The sequence below is a fragment of the Typopeltis vanoorti genome, chromosome 3 (genome assembly GCF_054136105.1).
Source record: "Typopeltis vanoorti isolate ZY-2024b chromosome 3, IOZ_Tvanoo_1.0, whole genome shotgun sequence".
In the NCBI taxonomy this organism is placed as follows: Eukaryota; Metazoa; Arthropoda; class Arachnida; order Uropygi; family Thelyphonidae; genus Typopeltis; species Typopeltis vanoorti.
Genome location: NC_143551.1, coordinates 75,779,484 through 75,796,244, shown reverse-complemented (window position 1 = coordinate 75,796,244; position 16,761 = coordinate 75,779,484). Strand labels below are relative to the sequence as shown.

General features: G+C 36.7%; 1 protein-coding gene across 1 annotated transcript in view; it reads right to left on the bottom strand.

The window, feature by feature from the left end:
• The window catches only part of LOC150108277 (EEF1A lysine methyltransferase 4-like), a 40,666-nt gene extending 26,095 nt beyond the window's left edge, over positions 1 to 14,571 (bottom strand). The window contains exons 1-2 of the mRNA XM_090415721.1: positions 14,383 to 14,571; positions 1,411 to 1,694 (exon numbers count right to left, since the gene is read on the bottom strand). Coding sequence (XP_090271847.1) covers positions 1,411 to 1,694; positions 14,383 to 14,539 — 441 coding nt within the window. The 5' untranslated portion in view covers positions 14,540 to 14,571. The remainder of the gene's footprint in view (positions 1 to 1,410; positions 1,695 to 14,382) is intronic.
• Positions 14,572 to 16,761: the final 2,190 nt, after the last annotated feature.

Below are 16,761 nucleotides of genomic sequence, written 5' to 3'. Positions count from 1 at the left end.
TGGGAGGGGGAGGGGAGTGCGATATCCCAAAAGAGGAAGGTAATGTACCACAAGAGGATCAGTTTTGGGATTACTGTTGTTCAATTTGTATGTTAATGACATTGGGATGGATTTAACTAGTGATGTGCAGCTGTTGGCAGATGATGCAAAATTGGGGAAAGCAATGTAGAGTCAAGCAGATGTTATGGCATTACAGGAGGACTTGAATAGATTGCATGAATGAGCAGGTAAGTGGAACTGTCAGTTTAGTGTTGCAAAGTGTAAGGGTTTGAGATTTAGTAAGCAACAATGAGATACAAAGTATATGCTTGGTGGAGAAATTTTAAAGGAAGTAGAGGAGATAAAAGATCTGGGAGTGGTGGTGGACAAGGACCTGAAATTCAGGGGCCACACTGCACAAGTTGTGAAGACATCACATTGGATAATGGCAATGACGCAGAAGACCCTGACATGCAGAAAAAAAAAGGTTATGGTGCAACTGTATAAGGCCTTGATCAGGCCTTTGTGGATTATTGTGCACAGATTTGGTCACTGGGTTTTTTTCATGGTGATGAGGATATGTTGGAAAGGGTCCAGAAAAGATTCAGAAAGGTGATAAGTGATCTTTAGAGTATGAGGACAGATTGAGAGAATGTAAATTGCAAAGCCTTGTGAACAGGAGAAAAGGGGGGGGGGGAATGATTGAGATAAGCTAGTCAGGGGTTGTTATTAGGTTAACATGGAAGAGATTTTTCATAGAATGGGAGGGGAGCAAGAGGCTATTGCTGGAAGCTGTATAAGGAGGGTGTGAGCAGAGGAGTGAGGAACAGGTTCTTTGCATGGAGAGTGGAATGCACTGCCTGAATGTGTTGTGAATGTAGAATCAGTTTTAGGTACAATTGGATGAGCATTGTGTGTGCTTCCCATGACAAGTCTCTCCATAGAGATCAGATGTTAATAATAATAATATTGTAAAACTGAGTTCTATGGCTGATTTTTTGGGGGTTAAAAACCCAAATTTATGGGAAGAAGGGGGGAAAAGCTACTTAGCAGTTCTTCAGTTCTTAGAAGAATCAATCTTGATACCAAAAATGTCTTCTGTCATCTCTCCTGTTCTTAAAATGTGCTCCAGATCCTCCTGTATTGTGCTACTTTTCAAATTATTTAACAGTATTGGCTAGCAGGACTACAAGAACAAAATAAGTATGGCAGTTTATTAAACTGCTGATATTTTACTGGATTTCAAACTAGCAGCAAGTGCAACATTTAATAGGAAACTGATATCTTTTACAAATCAACTTAGAGGATAATTTTATAATGTGCAGGGATCTTTTTTCCAAGTGATTATTTAATCCTATAAAAATGTTGATGTCACAACTAGATATTAACAATAATATTTTAAGCAATTTTAAAACTACAAAAAAAACATACCTCAGCTAACACTAACTCCAAATTAGTCTTGCCTTCCTGAGAAATATTCCAGGGGTCTTTTTCTTCCACCATCATTGCATCTATAGTGGCCTTTTCAATTACAACATCAAAGCTATCATTCTGGAATGATAAATTAGCAGCATCCATAACATGCCATTCCATGGAGCTGCATATATCACAATGAGCAGACATCTTGGAAATAACAACATTGGAGTAATCAACATTTACAATATTTTTAAAACCATCTTTGTACATTTCTTCACTCAGAGTACTATTTCCACAGCCTATAAATTTAAAATGAACATTTCATATCAGGAAGTTTGAGGTCATCATATGCATATTCATTAGTATCATCTTATGCTATTAATTCAAATAACAATTCATTATTTTAAGAAATGCTGAGGACATCTTAAAACATAAAATGAGATTTTATTCTAGACTTTCTAGAATAAATATTATAATGCAGAGTAAAAATGTACTGCACATATTTCAGAGAAAGAATTTATACATGATCAAAATAAACTAAACTAAACCATGCTAGTATTTGACAAAAGTAACAGAATCTAACTTTAATTTCTTGCTTAGGATATGAGGTAATCTGACTTATCATCAGAAAGTGCCTCCATGGTACAGTGGGAAGAACAATGGAACATTTCCCTTGGACTGGAATGGAACCGAGTTACCCTTGTCACAATGAGAAAAATTTTGAAGATGAGTTAGCCAGTCTCATACAGCAGTGAAAACTTTTTCCCTCCTGGAAACTCAGGACAAAATAACACAAATACAAGAACAAGGATGAATAAGTATTAAACTTAAATAGTTTAATACTTATTCATCCTATATATTTCAACCTGAAAATGACAGATCATCAGGTCATTTCTGATTAGCAATCTAAGATTGACATACTTGTAATCTTTGCTCCACAGAATGTCCAGTTTGTTTGTTTGTTTAAAATAGGAAAGGTGACAGTCACAAGAAACTTGGTAGATGCCAGAAAGAGATCATTTTATCTTTAGCACATGGGAACCATGGGGAGAGTTTGTTAAAAGGAATCAAAGTAACCACTAAATTGTCTGTTTTAAAGATTCTTGAAATCTTCTTTGTGGAGCCAGATGGCAAAGACATCAATGTAACATATCCAAAAAGAAAGCTCAGGTTGCACAAATTTAGAAAGATTTTCTTCTAGGTATGCTAGATGAAAGTTTGCGACAGATAGAGAGAGTGAGTTTCCCATAGCAGTAAATATAGGCCTGCTAATTGAAGGAATGCTAATGAAGGGCCTGTCCATAGCAGTCCCTTCAATGTGTCTGTAAAATCTGTTCTGACAAATAAAATAACTTGAGTGAATGACAAAGTAGAGCAATTTGACTATATCTGGAGGAAAGGCTTGCGAGAGCAAATCAATGCCAACTTATAGAGGCACATTGATATATAAGAATTCAATGTCAAAGCTAACTATTAAGTCCTACAATTGTGAAGGGATAAATTACTCACTTTATCTAGGAAATCTGAAGAATTTTTTTTTATGAAAGAAAATGGGGGTTACCAATTTGGGACTTTGGTAGATGGGCTTAAAATTGAGCTACGTAATAAGTAGGAGAATTTATAAAATCAACAATTGGATAAGGAGGTATGCCCTATTTGTGGATCTTATGTAAACACAGAAACTAAGGGATCCAAAGCAAAATAGGTCTTAAGCTTGTCTATGGTATTTCCATCAACACTGGTGACTTTATCTAGTAGCAAGCTTAACTTTGAGTTGGCTGTTGGTGCCAGAGCTTCCCACCCACGCACCATGGAACCACATATGACTGCCCACTCTATGACAAGCAATGATTGCTCTCAGGAGTGGAAAACCAAGGCTACCACAGACACTATACCGATACTAGCGCAAGCCTTGTGCCCTCTCACTGGACCACTGCCGAACCTTGCAGGGAAGCCCACCAGCTAACTGATCCTGACTGGGCCATCTGGGATCATCTATCTTGCTGAAGCAGAGACCAAAATACTGTGAGACCAAGAGTACCACGACCCCCCCCCCCTTTCTAGATGTCTACAGATCATGCCTCATGGCAAGTATTGAGGTAAGACATATCCTAGTGATGGTGGTTTGGAAGAGAGGATAGTAAAAAAAAAAAAAAATCAGAAATACAGCAAAGAACATGGGAAGAAAAACATAGAAACAAAATAAGGATGAAAAGGGCCATACATCACTGGGAGGTCCCCTTCCACTATGAACCAGTACCTCACATGCTTGTCTTTGAAGCTTTTCTATCACTTCCTCATTTCCATGAAATCTGGCAACCAAATCTGAGCACAGTAATCCAGATGTAGTTATATCAATACTATAAAAAGAGAGAGACAGACAGACAACTTTTAATATCCTAATAATTCATCAGCATAGAGATCCACCATCCATTATGCCACTCTGTCCACTATTGTTTGTCAGCTGGCCTAGTTGTTAGTGTATCCACTCTCCAGCCGAAAGGCTGCGAGTTCAAAACTCATTGTGGGCATAGACGTTTGTGATTCTCTGTGAAAATACTAGTGGTAGTAGTGGGCAGTAGATGGCATTGGTGTAGTTGATGTGGTTTGCTGCGGTTGGTGGATAAGCAGTGGAGACAGAGAGTTGTAGAGTGAGTGAATGCCATTCTGGGTGGTCAAGTGGTTAGTGCATCTGCTCTCCAGCCAAAAGGCTGCAGATTCAAATCCTGCAGTGGGCATGGATGTTTGTGATTGTCTGTGGAAATATTAGTGGTGGTAGGCAGTTGATGCTGTTGGTGTAGTTGTGGTTAGTTCTAGTTGGTGGATTGAACGAGGAGATAGAGACAGCTGTAGAGCAGGTGCCCTCCCTCGATGAGCCCTTGGACTCCCTGGAGGTGTCACGTAATAATAATAATAATAATAATATCTTGTCAACTTAAATTCTCTGTCCACTATCATTCCCAGTAACTAGTCTCTCACAAATTTCTTGCAGTACAGTCCTAATGTAATACATAGCATGCAATCTTCTCAGTCCAAAATGCATAACCTTACACGTTGCTACTGAGCTAGCAACTCTTATTCTTGGAACATAGCATACTGTCAGTTTATTCAAATTCTGTTCAATTCTTTCTTTTAAGGTTACAGCTGGTTTAGCATTCATAGTGAAGGATTTATGGAGACAAAAACATATGCGTTGGAGTAATTACTTTACTTATGATTAAGAAAATAACACTCAAAGTTTCAAACTCTGTATTGAGGTCATCATCAGGAAACATACATATATGCACAGGACACAAGCTACATGACACTTCACAAAAGTGAGATAAATTTAAATGCTTTGTTAATCATTTACCCTAGCCTGACCTCTGGTAAAAATAATAATAAAAAAGTAATAATAATAAATAAAAAACTAAAATAATAACAAATAAAATATATACAAAAATATAAATTAACAAAATAAAATAAATTTCTATACATAGTATAATAACATACAGATGATTAAAAAAAAATCTCTAAATAAATAGAATTTTATAGCAGAACTACATTAAATACATCTCTCTACAGTCCTCATTAAAGTTTTCTTGTGTTGGGGTTCTGTCATGTTCAACATACTATACAGGTTGCAGACGGGTCCTCCAGATTCTTTGACATAACTGCCCTTTTAACTAACGTCCTGATACTATTCTTCTCATAAAGAACATATTTCCGTCTGATATCAAGGCTCTCTTTGCCCACATACCTCGCTTCGGATAATTCGTGTGGCAAAAGAATTTCTATCTGCAAAAAGAAGGTACAGCGTGGGCTCACCCCCCCCCCCATCCCTCATAGCTAACTTTTACATGGAAGACTTCGAGCAACAAGTTCTAGATTCAGCAAGCCCTAAAGCCCAAAGTCTGGCCCAGATATGTTGATGATACTTTCACCATTTGGCTACATGGTTACAAAACATTAAATACATTCTTAAACTACTTGAACAAACAACACAAATGTGTACAATTTAGCATCGAGATTGAAAACAATAACTCTCTTCCTTTTCTAGATCGCTTGTCACATGTCTTCCTTCAGGCTGCCTTTCATTCACAGTCTACTGCAAACCTACACATACACAGGCTAATACATTAGAATTAGCCTAGGGATCATCAGCACCCTCAAACATAGAGCCGTAACAATTTGCTCCAATGAGCAGGAGGCACTGAACAAAGAATATGAAATTATTAGCCAAACATTTATAAAAAAAAATGCCTACAACAAAAAAACAGTTCATCAGATCCTCCACAATAATATCATTAAAAGCAAAAAAGATTAGAAGAATGCCATACCATACATTAGGGAAATATCAGAAAAAATAGAACACTATATAAATACAACATTAAAGCAACCTTCAAACCTCCTGTAAAATTAAGAAGTATATTCAGCTCTTCCAAAGATCCCCTCCCTACCTTGTCCATCCAAGGGTTTACAAAATTCAGTGCACCTGCAACCATAGGGGAAAACAGGGTGCACCATCCCAATAAGAAAAGACAAAAATAAACACCACATTAAATTCTTCCACTATGGTAAAACAGGTCTGTCAGACCATGCACTTCAAATATGTCACAGAATCAACTCGAAAGGCACCAAGTCCCTATGCCACACCAAAACCTGGTTGAAAGAACGTACAAAGAGGCTTGTGAGATGCAGAAACATCATCTGAATCTAAACAAGAATGATGGATTAGTAATTCCAAGAATCTGGAGGCCCCATCTGCAACCTATATAGTACCCAAAACATGATGGTAGAACCCCAACACAAAAAAAAATCTTAATATAAGAGGACTGTAGAGATGTGTTTAATGTAATTCTGCTATAAAACTTCATTTATTTAGAGATTTTTTTTCTATCATCTGTCTATACACTAATGCAGGGGTTCCCAACCTTTTTGTTTCCTAGAGCACATTCAAAATACTGGTAGGGTGATGGGTGCCATCTATTTTTTCAAGCAAATTTTTTGAATTCTTTTGTTAAATGAATGCATACAAAGTTTACATTATAATCAAATGTTTTATTACTTAAAAGTTTACATTATATAAAAATTTAAATATATATATATATGTAAGTTAGTGTGATCTTTGGTATTGCATTTCATCGGCCAGTGCTTCATAATTAGGAGAATATGATGATATTCCAGTTCTTAAACTGGAATGAACAATTTCGAATGCGCGTCTACTTTACATTGTATGTGTTTAATACTCGTCATGTGTCATTAACACATGCGTCATATAGCATACCATGAATTGTTGCGTGATTATTTCAAACTATACGGCACACGGTTGAACAGTGGCGGGCACACACAAATTGGTCGACGGGTGCCATGGTGCCTGTGGGCATATTTTTGGGAACCCCTGCACTAATGTATAGACAGATGATAGAAAGGATCTTACAGGAGATGTGCAATTGTTTGCTAATGATGTGAAGATAGGCAGGGCAATCAGGGATGCTACTGATATCCAGCATTTATAAAATGATTTGAATAGGAATGATTTGAATTTTGGTCAAACAAAAATGGCTGTCAGTTTAATGTTAGTAAGCATAAAGTTATACACTTTGGCATGATTTGATTTCCAGTGCTGTTATATCGATGGTTCTATATGATTCATGCTTAATTAGTTGTTTACTTAAATCTATCCTTTCTTACCTAAAACCTTATACAATCAAAATCCTACCAGCTGCTCTATTGTTATATATTTACCTTTTGTTATTTATTCTTTCTTCTCTTACTTTTAATCTTATTCTTATATCTAGGATTGTTTCCTATTTGGATACTGGTGAATTTATATTTTGCAGCACCAGCCAGTATCCTATAGTAGAAAAGATCCTTACTCAGGAAGACAATACTAGATTCTTAGCTTTCTTACACAATATCTTATTTAAACTGCCGTATAGATTCAGATTATTGCAGTCATGACCTAAATCTATTATTATATTCACTCTCTAAATCCGTCCTGCCAAAATAGGTTCTATTTTTATAAGTGGTAAGTTGGAATCGTAATCAGGCATGGCTCAGGTTCAGGTAAATATGACATGCTTATTGGAATATCTAAAACACAATACAAAATTCAATTATGCTCAATACTAAATAAAACTGGAATTAAGAGGTTAACACTTTCTAAATTAATTAAATCTTATAAAGCATGCTAAACACAATAACTGCATATTGGGATAGATAGCAAATGATATGAAGTTAAGCTAAATACCCTTCAGTAGTATTACTCACAAGAGAAAACTAACAAACATTCTAATGTTACTGAGATACTAAATTCTACTATTCTTATTGCATCAAGTTAATCCTATCACATACAAAATTACAAAAGATCTCTTCCAAACAATTCTTCTTACTCTCAAAGGAGGTTAACTTTCCAAATAGAGACTGTCCGCAGAGTTCTTCAGAATACAGTTCTTAATTTCGCATTCGTAAACAATCTTCTCTCTTCTAATGGTCTTTCACACAAAATTAGAGTAATTGCATCTTACTAAGCTTTTTTCACATCGTTCTACACCATGTGTATGTCTGGATACTTCTCATCTATTGGCTGTCCATATGCCAATGTAGGGGTTATACTATCTTCATTACTTCTGCCAAAAACGGACTCAAATCTTTGCATTTCAGGAACAGCTCGATGGGACTTTTCAGCAACGGCTTGATTCTGCTAGGACTGGAATTTTCACCTTCAGCTTTGCATAGAATCTTACTTCATTTTAAGAGTGCTCGCAGTCCGACATCTTATCACGGACTTCACCCCCCTTACGCGAAACTGCCCGCTAACCTCCGAACCACCAAAACAGGAAAACGTTACGACCAGAGGGAGTGTCTTCCAATACGGGCTCAACCCCTTATATTCTTCTATAGAGAGCCCTCTTTTCTCAGTTCCCCCTCTTCTGCACACGGCCCTTATCTTGTCATCCCTTTGGGTTCATCCTTCACTTTTACGACGCTGTTATACTTGGATTCACAGAATACATGGCAACGTAATTTTCCGAATAAGCTATAGCCGCTAGTGTTACGCTGTACACGTGTAGCTTTATGCCTTCCAGGAATTATTACTTAGCAACTTTTTAGATGACTCACAGTAAATTTTACATAACTTAAGTGAGGCTTAAATTTAAATCAGATTATCTCTCTTTTTAGACATACTTAAAAATGAATCTTAATATAATCACATCAGCTTAAATATAAGGCACTTGAAATAAAGAATACAAATTTTACATAAAGTAAAGAAATTTCACTTTTAATTACAGCTAATGTGCAGGTATTTCTCTTTGTCAGCAAGTTTTATATGTTAGATTCCAAATGAATGATTTCTTCCCAAGATTCCTTCATTTAGGATCTAACAAGTGCCATGTTATAATAGTGCAGTTATGCTACAAAAAAGTGATGAGGCTAGAAATCTTGGCATAATGGTAGATAGGAATTTGAAGTTCAAAAGGTCATATAGCAAAAGTTACAAATACAACTCGAATGATAATTGTGATCTTGAAGTGAACCTTGACCTATAAGGATAAGAAAGTCATTTTGCCTCTTTATAAGGCTTTAATAAGACAGCACCTGATTATTGTGTGCAGATTTGGTCTCCTGGGTTCAGGGGATAAAGAAGCTATGGAATGGATGCAAAGAAGAGTTACAAGGATTATATCCAGATTATGGGATTTAGATTATGAGGACAGACTGCAAGTATGTGGTTTAAAGACTCTGATTAACAGGAGAAAGAGGGGTGATATGATAGAGGTCTATAAACTTCTAAATGGGTCTTATTGGATAGCATCTGATGAAATTTTTCGTTATACAGTATGGAAGATAGGGAGAAAACATGCCCACGGAAGTTAAGTTTGTTCAGTCGAGAACAAACTTAACTTCTTAGATTTTTCTCTCACAAAGCAGTGAGTGTGTGAAATAGTTCACCTTTAAGAGTAGTGGGTGCATCTGGTGTAAATGAATTTTAGAGGAGATATGACAGCTGGTTTGGGTAATTTATAGCCTCTCTCTCAATGAGTCCTTGATTCCATGGAGGTCTCAGGTAATAATAACTGGAACATTATACACAGAAATACATAATCTATATTTAATGTGTAAGTCAGCAGTTAGAATTGAAGAAAATACAGGAAGATGGTTTGATGTAAAATCATATGTAAGACAAGACTGCACATTTTCTCCACTCTTATCATCTATATGGATCACACTATGACAGCAAGTGACATTAAACCTTATATTAGAATTGGAGATATCAAACTTAGCTCTTTGTTTTATGCAGATGTACTCCTACGTGCCATTGCCAATCTTCAGGGATTCTCTAACTAAATTGAATAACGGCTGTAACAAATTTGGCATGAATATTAGCAATAAAACAATCAAAGCTATGAAATAATAAATTTAGTTTAATCCTTTATCCAAGTGTGAGCAAACAAAGTTTGCATCTGAAAGTATCTTCAGGACTGGGGTAAGGAAGTACAACACTGGGCAACTTGTTGCAAAGGTGGAGCAAGCTAACATCACTCCTATCTCAGTATCTCCCATAATGCAAAACACATCCCCTTGCGGATATGTATAATATTATGCATTAAGGGAAGGGCCACTACCCAGACTAGTTTCAACCTTTATTGAGGTCTCTTCAGTGGGAGCCAGGCCCAAGTGGAGATACCAGGCAGAAGCATTAGCAAGGTCATCTCTACCTATAGGAGTTGCCAAACAGTGTGCCACCTTTTTATTAAAAACTATCATTTTAAAAACTTTTAAAAACTATGAAAATTGGCAAGAACTTAGAAAACTTCAGCTGTATTCTGAACATATAACTTATTGAACAAGTAAAATATTTCGGCTAATTTAGGCAGTTTTTAGTGGGAACAAATAGGAAATTAAATCTGGATAAGAATAAGCAAAGCTGGCATGGTGGAGAACTAGATGAATAAATTTATATGTAATAAGAGAGAAATTAGCCAAAACAATAAACTAGTAATATACAAGATGGCATTCAAACCAGTTTTAAGTTATGGATCTGAGCTGGGTTAGAAATAAAGCACTTTATCAAATATTAGAGATTTTAGATATGAGAGTTCTGAGACCTGAGCAGATGGCATTAATGGTAGATTCATATTAAAAATGAAGACATTGGGAAATAATTTGACACTGTTTGAATTCAAGAATGTGTGAGCAGGGCTAATCTTTTATTTTTTTTATATATATTCATTTCATACACAAGAGGTCAAGATACCTATAAGCAAAGTGTTGTGATGCAGAAGAAGACTAAGAAGTTTATTGATATTTTGTTGTTGTTGAAGAGTTGAGGTTGTAGCTATTTGGGAATACTTCTTGAGTAAGGCTGTTTGCCAGAGGACACAGGTGAATGGAATAAAAGAGGATGAATAGAGGCAAGTTTGGTGTGTTTGAAATTGCCAACTCTTGTATTAACAGGTGCAACAAAAATTGGAGGAATGATGGATAACAATTGACTGGAACAGTGACCATGGAAGCACCTGTAGAATAGCCTATAGAATAGGAAGAGCTGTGAGATAGAGACTCGAGTAAGTCTGTAAGATAGAGAGAGAGAGAGAGAGGGGGGGGGGATCATCCATGAGATGTTTACTCAGGAGTAGAGTCCAAAAGACGGCCTGTGACTAGTGGTGTGCTGCAGGGTTCTGTTCTTGGACCACTGCTGTTTAATTTGTTCATTAATGATATAGGGAAGGATATGAGAGGAACGGCTCATTTGTGCGCTGATGATGCTAAGTTGGGTAGGGCAATAGTGAATGCAGAACATGTCAAAATTTTGCAGGATGATTTGGATAGATTAGAGGTATGGAATAAGGAGAATAGTCAATTTAATGTGGCAAATTGTAAGGTTATACATTTTGGGGTGAAAAGATTAGCAGCAGTATATCACATTGGTGGAACTGTACTCCAGGAAATTGATGAGGCCAGGGATTTGGGAGTGTTGGTGTATAGGGAGTTGAAGTTTAGGAGGCACATCGCAAAAGTGGCTAAATCAGCTCATCAAATCACTTGGATGCTGAAGAATACTTTGATGAGCAGAGATAAGCAAGTTATTGTCCTCTGTATCAAGCCTTGATATGACTCCATCTTGATTACTGTGCCCAGATCTGGTCACCTAGGTTTCTTCTTGATGGGGAGGAGTTTGAGAGGATCCAGAGGCGAGTGACCAAGATGATAGCAGGTCTATGGAATGAACCTTATGAAAACAGGTTGAAGATTTGTGGGTTGCAAAAGTTGGTTGATAGGCAGAAAAGGGGAGATATGATTGAGACATTCAAATTGCTGAAGGGCTTGCATAGGATTAATTCAGAGGATATTTTTGAGAACAGGACTGGTGGTGGGAGGACTATGAGACATCCATGGAAGCTGGGCAAGAGTGTGATTAATAAGGGTGTTAGAGCTGGGTGTTTTACTTTTAGAGTGGTGAATGAGTGGAATAAGCTGCCAGAGTCTGTTGTGGATGCTATGACAGTGAATGAGTTCAAGGCAAAGTATGATAGATACTGTGTGAATGTCGAATAATTGTGATGAACATGATGTTTAGGGCCTCCCTCAATGAGTTTAAGGACTCCTTGGAGTTGCCCATAATAATAATAATGAGCCTAATTACTCTCACCTCTGGATGACATCAAAGATTTTAAGGGAAGTTTCAGGTCCATCACCCCAAACATGTGAGTAGCATTTTAAACATGAGCAGATTTAGAATTTTTATACAGTGGAGAGTTGGTTGGATGTAAAATAGACTCTAACAAAAGAGATGACTCTAACAAATGTAAACTGTCCTACTTTGGCCAAACAGGCAGGACAGCAAATATCAGAATCTCAGAACACAAGGATTACATCCGATTTCACCAATACAGCCACTCTGGGCTTGCAGACCACGCTCTGGACACTCGCCACAGAATAAGATGGAAGAAAGCCACAGTAATACACCGCAGCAAGTTCAAGTATGAAAGACTATTCATGGAATCAGCCTCGGCCCTTAGGAACATGCCAAACCTCAACAAATTTGGATGCATGAAACTGCCCCAAATTTGGGAAACTTTTATCAAAAGAACTTCAGCCCAAAGGCCAAGAACTACCAATATAGCCCGCCAGGGGGCACCATCAGGACTTTAGGAAAACGCTAGCGTCCTAGCCTCAGTCTCATTTGTTGTATTAGTACTTGTGTGCACGTGTCCTTTTAGTAAGTTCCCAAGAAGATGGCAACGTAACGTTCGCCGAAATATCGGAAAGTGTATATTAAAGTTTATTTAATCTATATTTCCAGTATACGCTGTCAATTTCCTTAAATATTAGTTATTAAAAACAAAAGAGAATGCCAAGAGAATGGCATAAACATCAGTCCAAGGAAAGAGATCTGATATTGTCTGTTGATTTGTTATTATTGAGGATAAAGGTAGGTTAGCTGAGATCTCTTTTGCATGAGAAAAAGGTAAGACTGTTTAGGTGGCACTGAACATAACAAGGTTGTCCTCACTCATTCATGGATAGTATTTAGATCAATATTTAAGGCAATAGTTGTAAATGATCTTGTAGCCAGGGATGTCCAAGTATTGTACCCTGGTGTGTCATATGAGTATCGTCTACAAAGTTGTGGATAGGATTAGCGGTTATTGTGAGAGGCCATTTATATACAGAAAAAAAGAGTGGATAAAAAGAGAGAGCTTTTGAAGCACTCCAGCATTGGAGGTGGTAATCAGAATGGGAGAGGAAAAGTTAGCAAAACAGATATTTAATGTAAGATGGCAGGAAAAAGACCCAGAAAAAAGATCAAAGTCTAGGTGGATTAATTCGGTCAGAAGTACCTTAGAAGAACGACATGTTAGATAAAGCAATATTGGAGTGCTGACAGATAATAGACTAATTTCAGGGAAAATTGTTGATTGGAAATTAATAATAAGGTAAACTTAATAATGTACTGCTGTTAGTAGCCTGAACACACCTTGAGGGTGAATTTTATTACTACCATTAAGATATCTGTATCTTACAATTTTATAAGGAGTCATATAATTTATTTATGCACGATCCTGGGAATATCTGCATAATTATAATGATATATATATACACACACACACACACACACACACACATATTGAAAAAAAAAACTTTTTGCATACTCATGACAGGGTACGATTATTGGTGAGAGTTCAGAATCACTATCTCCCAATTTGGAAATTTTTTGATCATTCCAATTAAGACTGGGTTGATTCCAAAGAGCTTCATAACCCTATTTAAATTAAGAGTATGTTGAATTTGAAAGAACTTGTGGGAAGAATCTTTCTGTGGTAGCCTAGGATCCTATGGCTAGTAGAAATTGTATGTTCTGCAAGGCAAGATTACTCAGCTAGGATGAAACATTCCTGAATTACAGAATATGGAGTTTCTGACTCTAAATTCTCACCAATAATCCTCCCTTCAAACTGCAATGTGTAATTGTCATCAGTACATAGGTGCTTTTTTTTTTTTTTAATTTTTCAATTTATAAATAGGTATAATTATACAGATAATCCTACAATATAATCGCATACACGATTATATTGTAGGATTATTAGGATTACAACTCGTACGCGAATAATCGCTTTTCTTCTATATGGTTCCTTATAGGAACCATATAGAAGAAAAACAGCATTCCTGGAATTGGAATGCTGTTTTAAATATGCAGGAGAGAATGTGACATACAAAGAAACCTATATATTTTCTGTTATTCCTTTAATGTATAAGACTTTTTTTTTTTTTTTTTTTCCAAATGGAATGATAACTTATTACAGCCTGACACATGATATTCAAATTTTGGGCATCTTTCTCTTCTGGGTTCTCAGGGAAGAGAATTCAATCGCACAGGAAAAATGTTGGAAACGCATTCATTTGTGATTAAAACAGAAAAGATTTAGGATTTGCTGCCTGGAACTTGGTCTCCAAACTTATCAGACAATGTTCTCTCTCTCTCATCGCACTTAAACTTACCAATCATTAATATTTTATCTGACATCTGTACATTTTCCAAAACCAGATGACGAAAACTGCTGTATGGTAATAACCAATCATTTAATTCTTCCCGTTCATATCGGCTGTTCCAATACTTCACGTCCTTATAATCTTCATTTCGAAATGGAATACTCATGCTTTATTGCTATATAAATAAATAAAGTAACGATTAACTTAACCTCATATGATTGATCAAATTCTTTTACAACTCACACGAGGCTAACAAACACGTGGAGTACTTTACGCTACCTGCAGTCAACATATGTACACTCCAATACGGATTATTACTTAGTTATTTATTAAACTAAACGATGAATAAATATTAACCATCTTTAACTCCGAGTAGGCAAACAATGTTCAGAAAGACCTGGATCCAAATCCTATCACCCGAGGATCCATTATCAGGGTTTTTCACTCAAAAATGAGTTATTTAGTCTCATACGGTGGTGGTTTTTCTACCTGAAACTTGGTTTTTTCGTTATGTGAACATAGATATCTACAGACATAGGATTCAAACTACGAGCTGGAAGAGGTTAGAACCTCACCATCTTATCTTTCTACTGTACATTATGGACTCAGGTAGAGGTCCATAGTAGTCAACCTCCTGGATGCAGATGACATTTGGCAGAACAGGACAGGCAAACAATATCTGTCTCTAGATTATTAGTGAATTAAAATAAATCCACTAGCGCTTTGTTCCCGAAAGGGAGTAGTCGAGAAGGTTTAGCACTAACTAATAAACTTTTGCAGCTTGAAGATTAGCCAATCCCATCGCAGATAGTTTGAAGGATTTTTAATGATTTTAACATGCATAGCCCATGAAATCTGTTGGCAGCTACTCTCCACTTTCGTCATTAGCCTGATGATAATAATCAGCCATGGCTCAGCAAAAAATTAAGCAATTTGAGCGCGGTTAGTAGTTGGAAGGGGTTCAATCGTTCGATGCTGTTGGCACACACTCTCTCTCTCTCGATGAGTCTTTAGGTGTCACATAATAATAATGTTCAATAGCCGATGATTTTTGCTGAGTGAAAAAAAAAAAAAAAAAAACGGGTTTCAGAAAAAAAAAATCCTTATGATACCAGATAATTTATCTTCAGCTGAAAAACAAAAAGCTCTTTTCAACTACAAATAATTACTTAGTCAAACCATCATGATTCTTTGCGTTGTGTGTGAATTGAAGTCGGTCACAAATAAAAGATCAATGTCTTTGATTGACTACAGCAAAAGGAACAAAATCGACGATATTTATATATTACAAACTGTAAAAAAAAAATCAGCTAACGCCTTTTTATTCCCGTATACGGGGAGTAGGCGAGGCCATTTAGCCCTATCTAACTTTTGGAAACTGAGTGGGCAGTTCAATCTCCACTGGTACCAATCAGAGATAGATGGCCCAAGGCTATCACTAATTAAGCGGTACACAGTGAAGAGAGACGGCTCAAATGTATCGCCATCTCGTGGTTCCTAACCCTAACACAATATATTTAATGTCTGAACTTATGAGGGTTCTACGGTTGATTTTCTTGCGTTTACAGGACGAAAAACCCGAGTTTCCGGGAGGAAAAACCCTCTTGCCCGTGCCAGAGATCGACTAACTCGGGAACCGGTCGAAAAAAGGCTTAGAAAAATTTCCTCTAGTCGCCGACTAGACTCGAAACCAAGTCTTCCTTCGTGCGGCCAAGCGCCGTGGTGTGCAAACGCCACATCCACTGAGCTACACAGGCTCCTGTGTAGCTCAGTGGATGTGGCGTTTACAAACTGTGTTCTGGCTAAATGGGATTTATTAATGTTTGGAATTTAGAAAAATGATAGAATATATTTCCGCGTAGTTGACTTATCAGAAAAGGTTCTTTACGAAACAACTTGAACTAATAATTCCTCACTGAGTGGATGAATTTAATTAATTTTAAATTTATGAGATGTCAGAATGCATGGTGAAAGAAAGTACAAAAATGTTTACCTAAATGTGCCTTTGATCTGAGAGTATAATTTGAGTCTCAGCACGGGGGGGATTCTAACTATGGACTTATCAGTATCTCTAGAGTGATTGTAATGAACATTATCAAAAAATTGGCGAGAACTTGCATACAGAAATGGATTGAGAGAATTTATACTTTGCAATGAACAGTACAGTTTTACAAAGGGAATGTCATGTTTGAGTAACTTGATCACATTTTATAATGGTACAGTTGGGTTACACAAAGAAAATGAATGTACATGATACTTTTTGGTAAAGTCAAAAAGTATCATGTGCATTCATTCTAATAGCACAGAATGCTGTTACAGCAGTTGCAGGATATTTGATTGAATTATAAATTATTAGTGTAGAAAAGAGGTGGCTGACTGACATCAAAA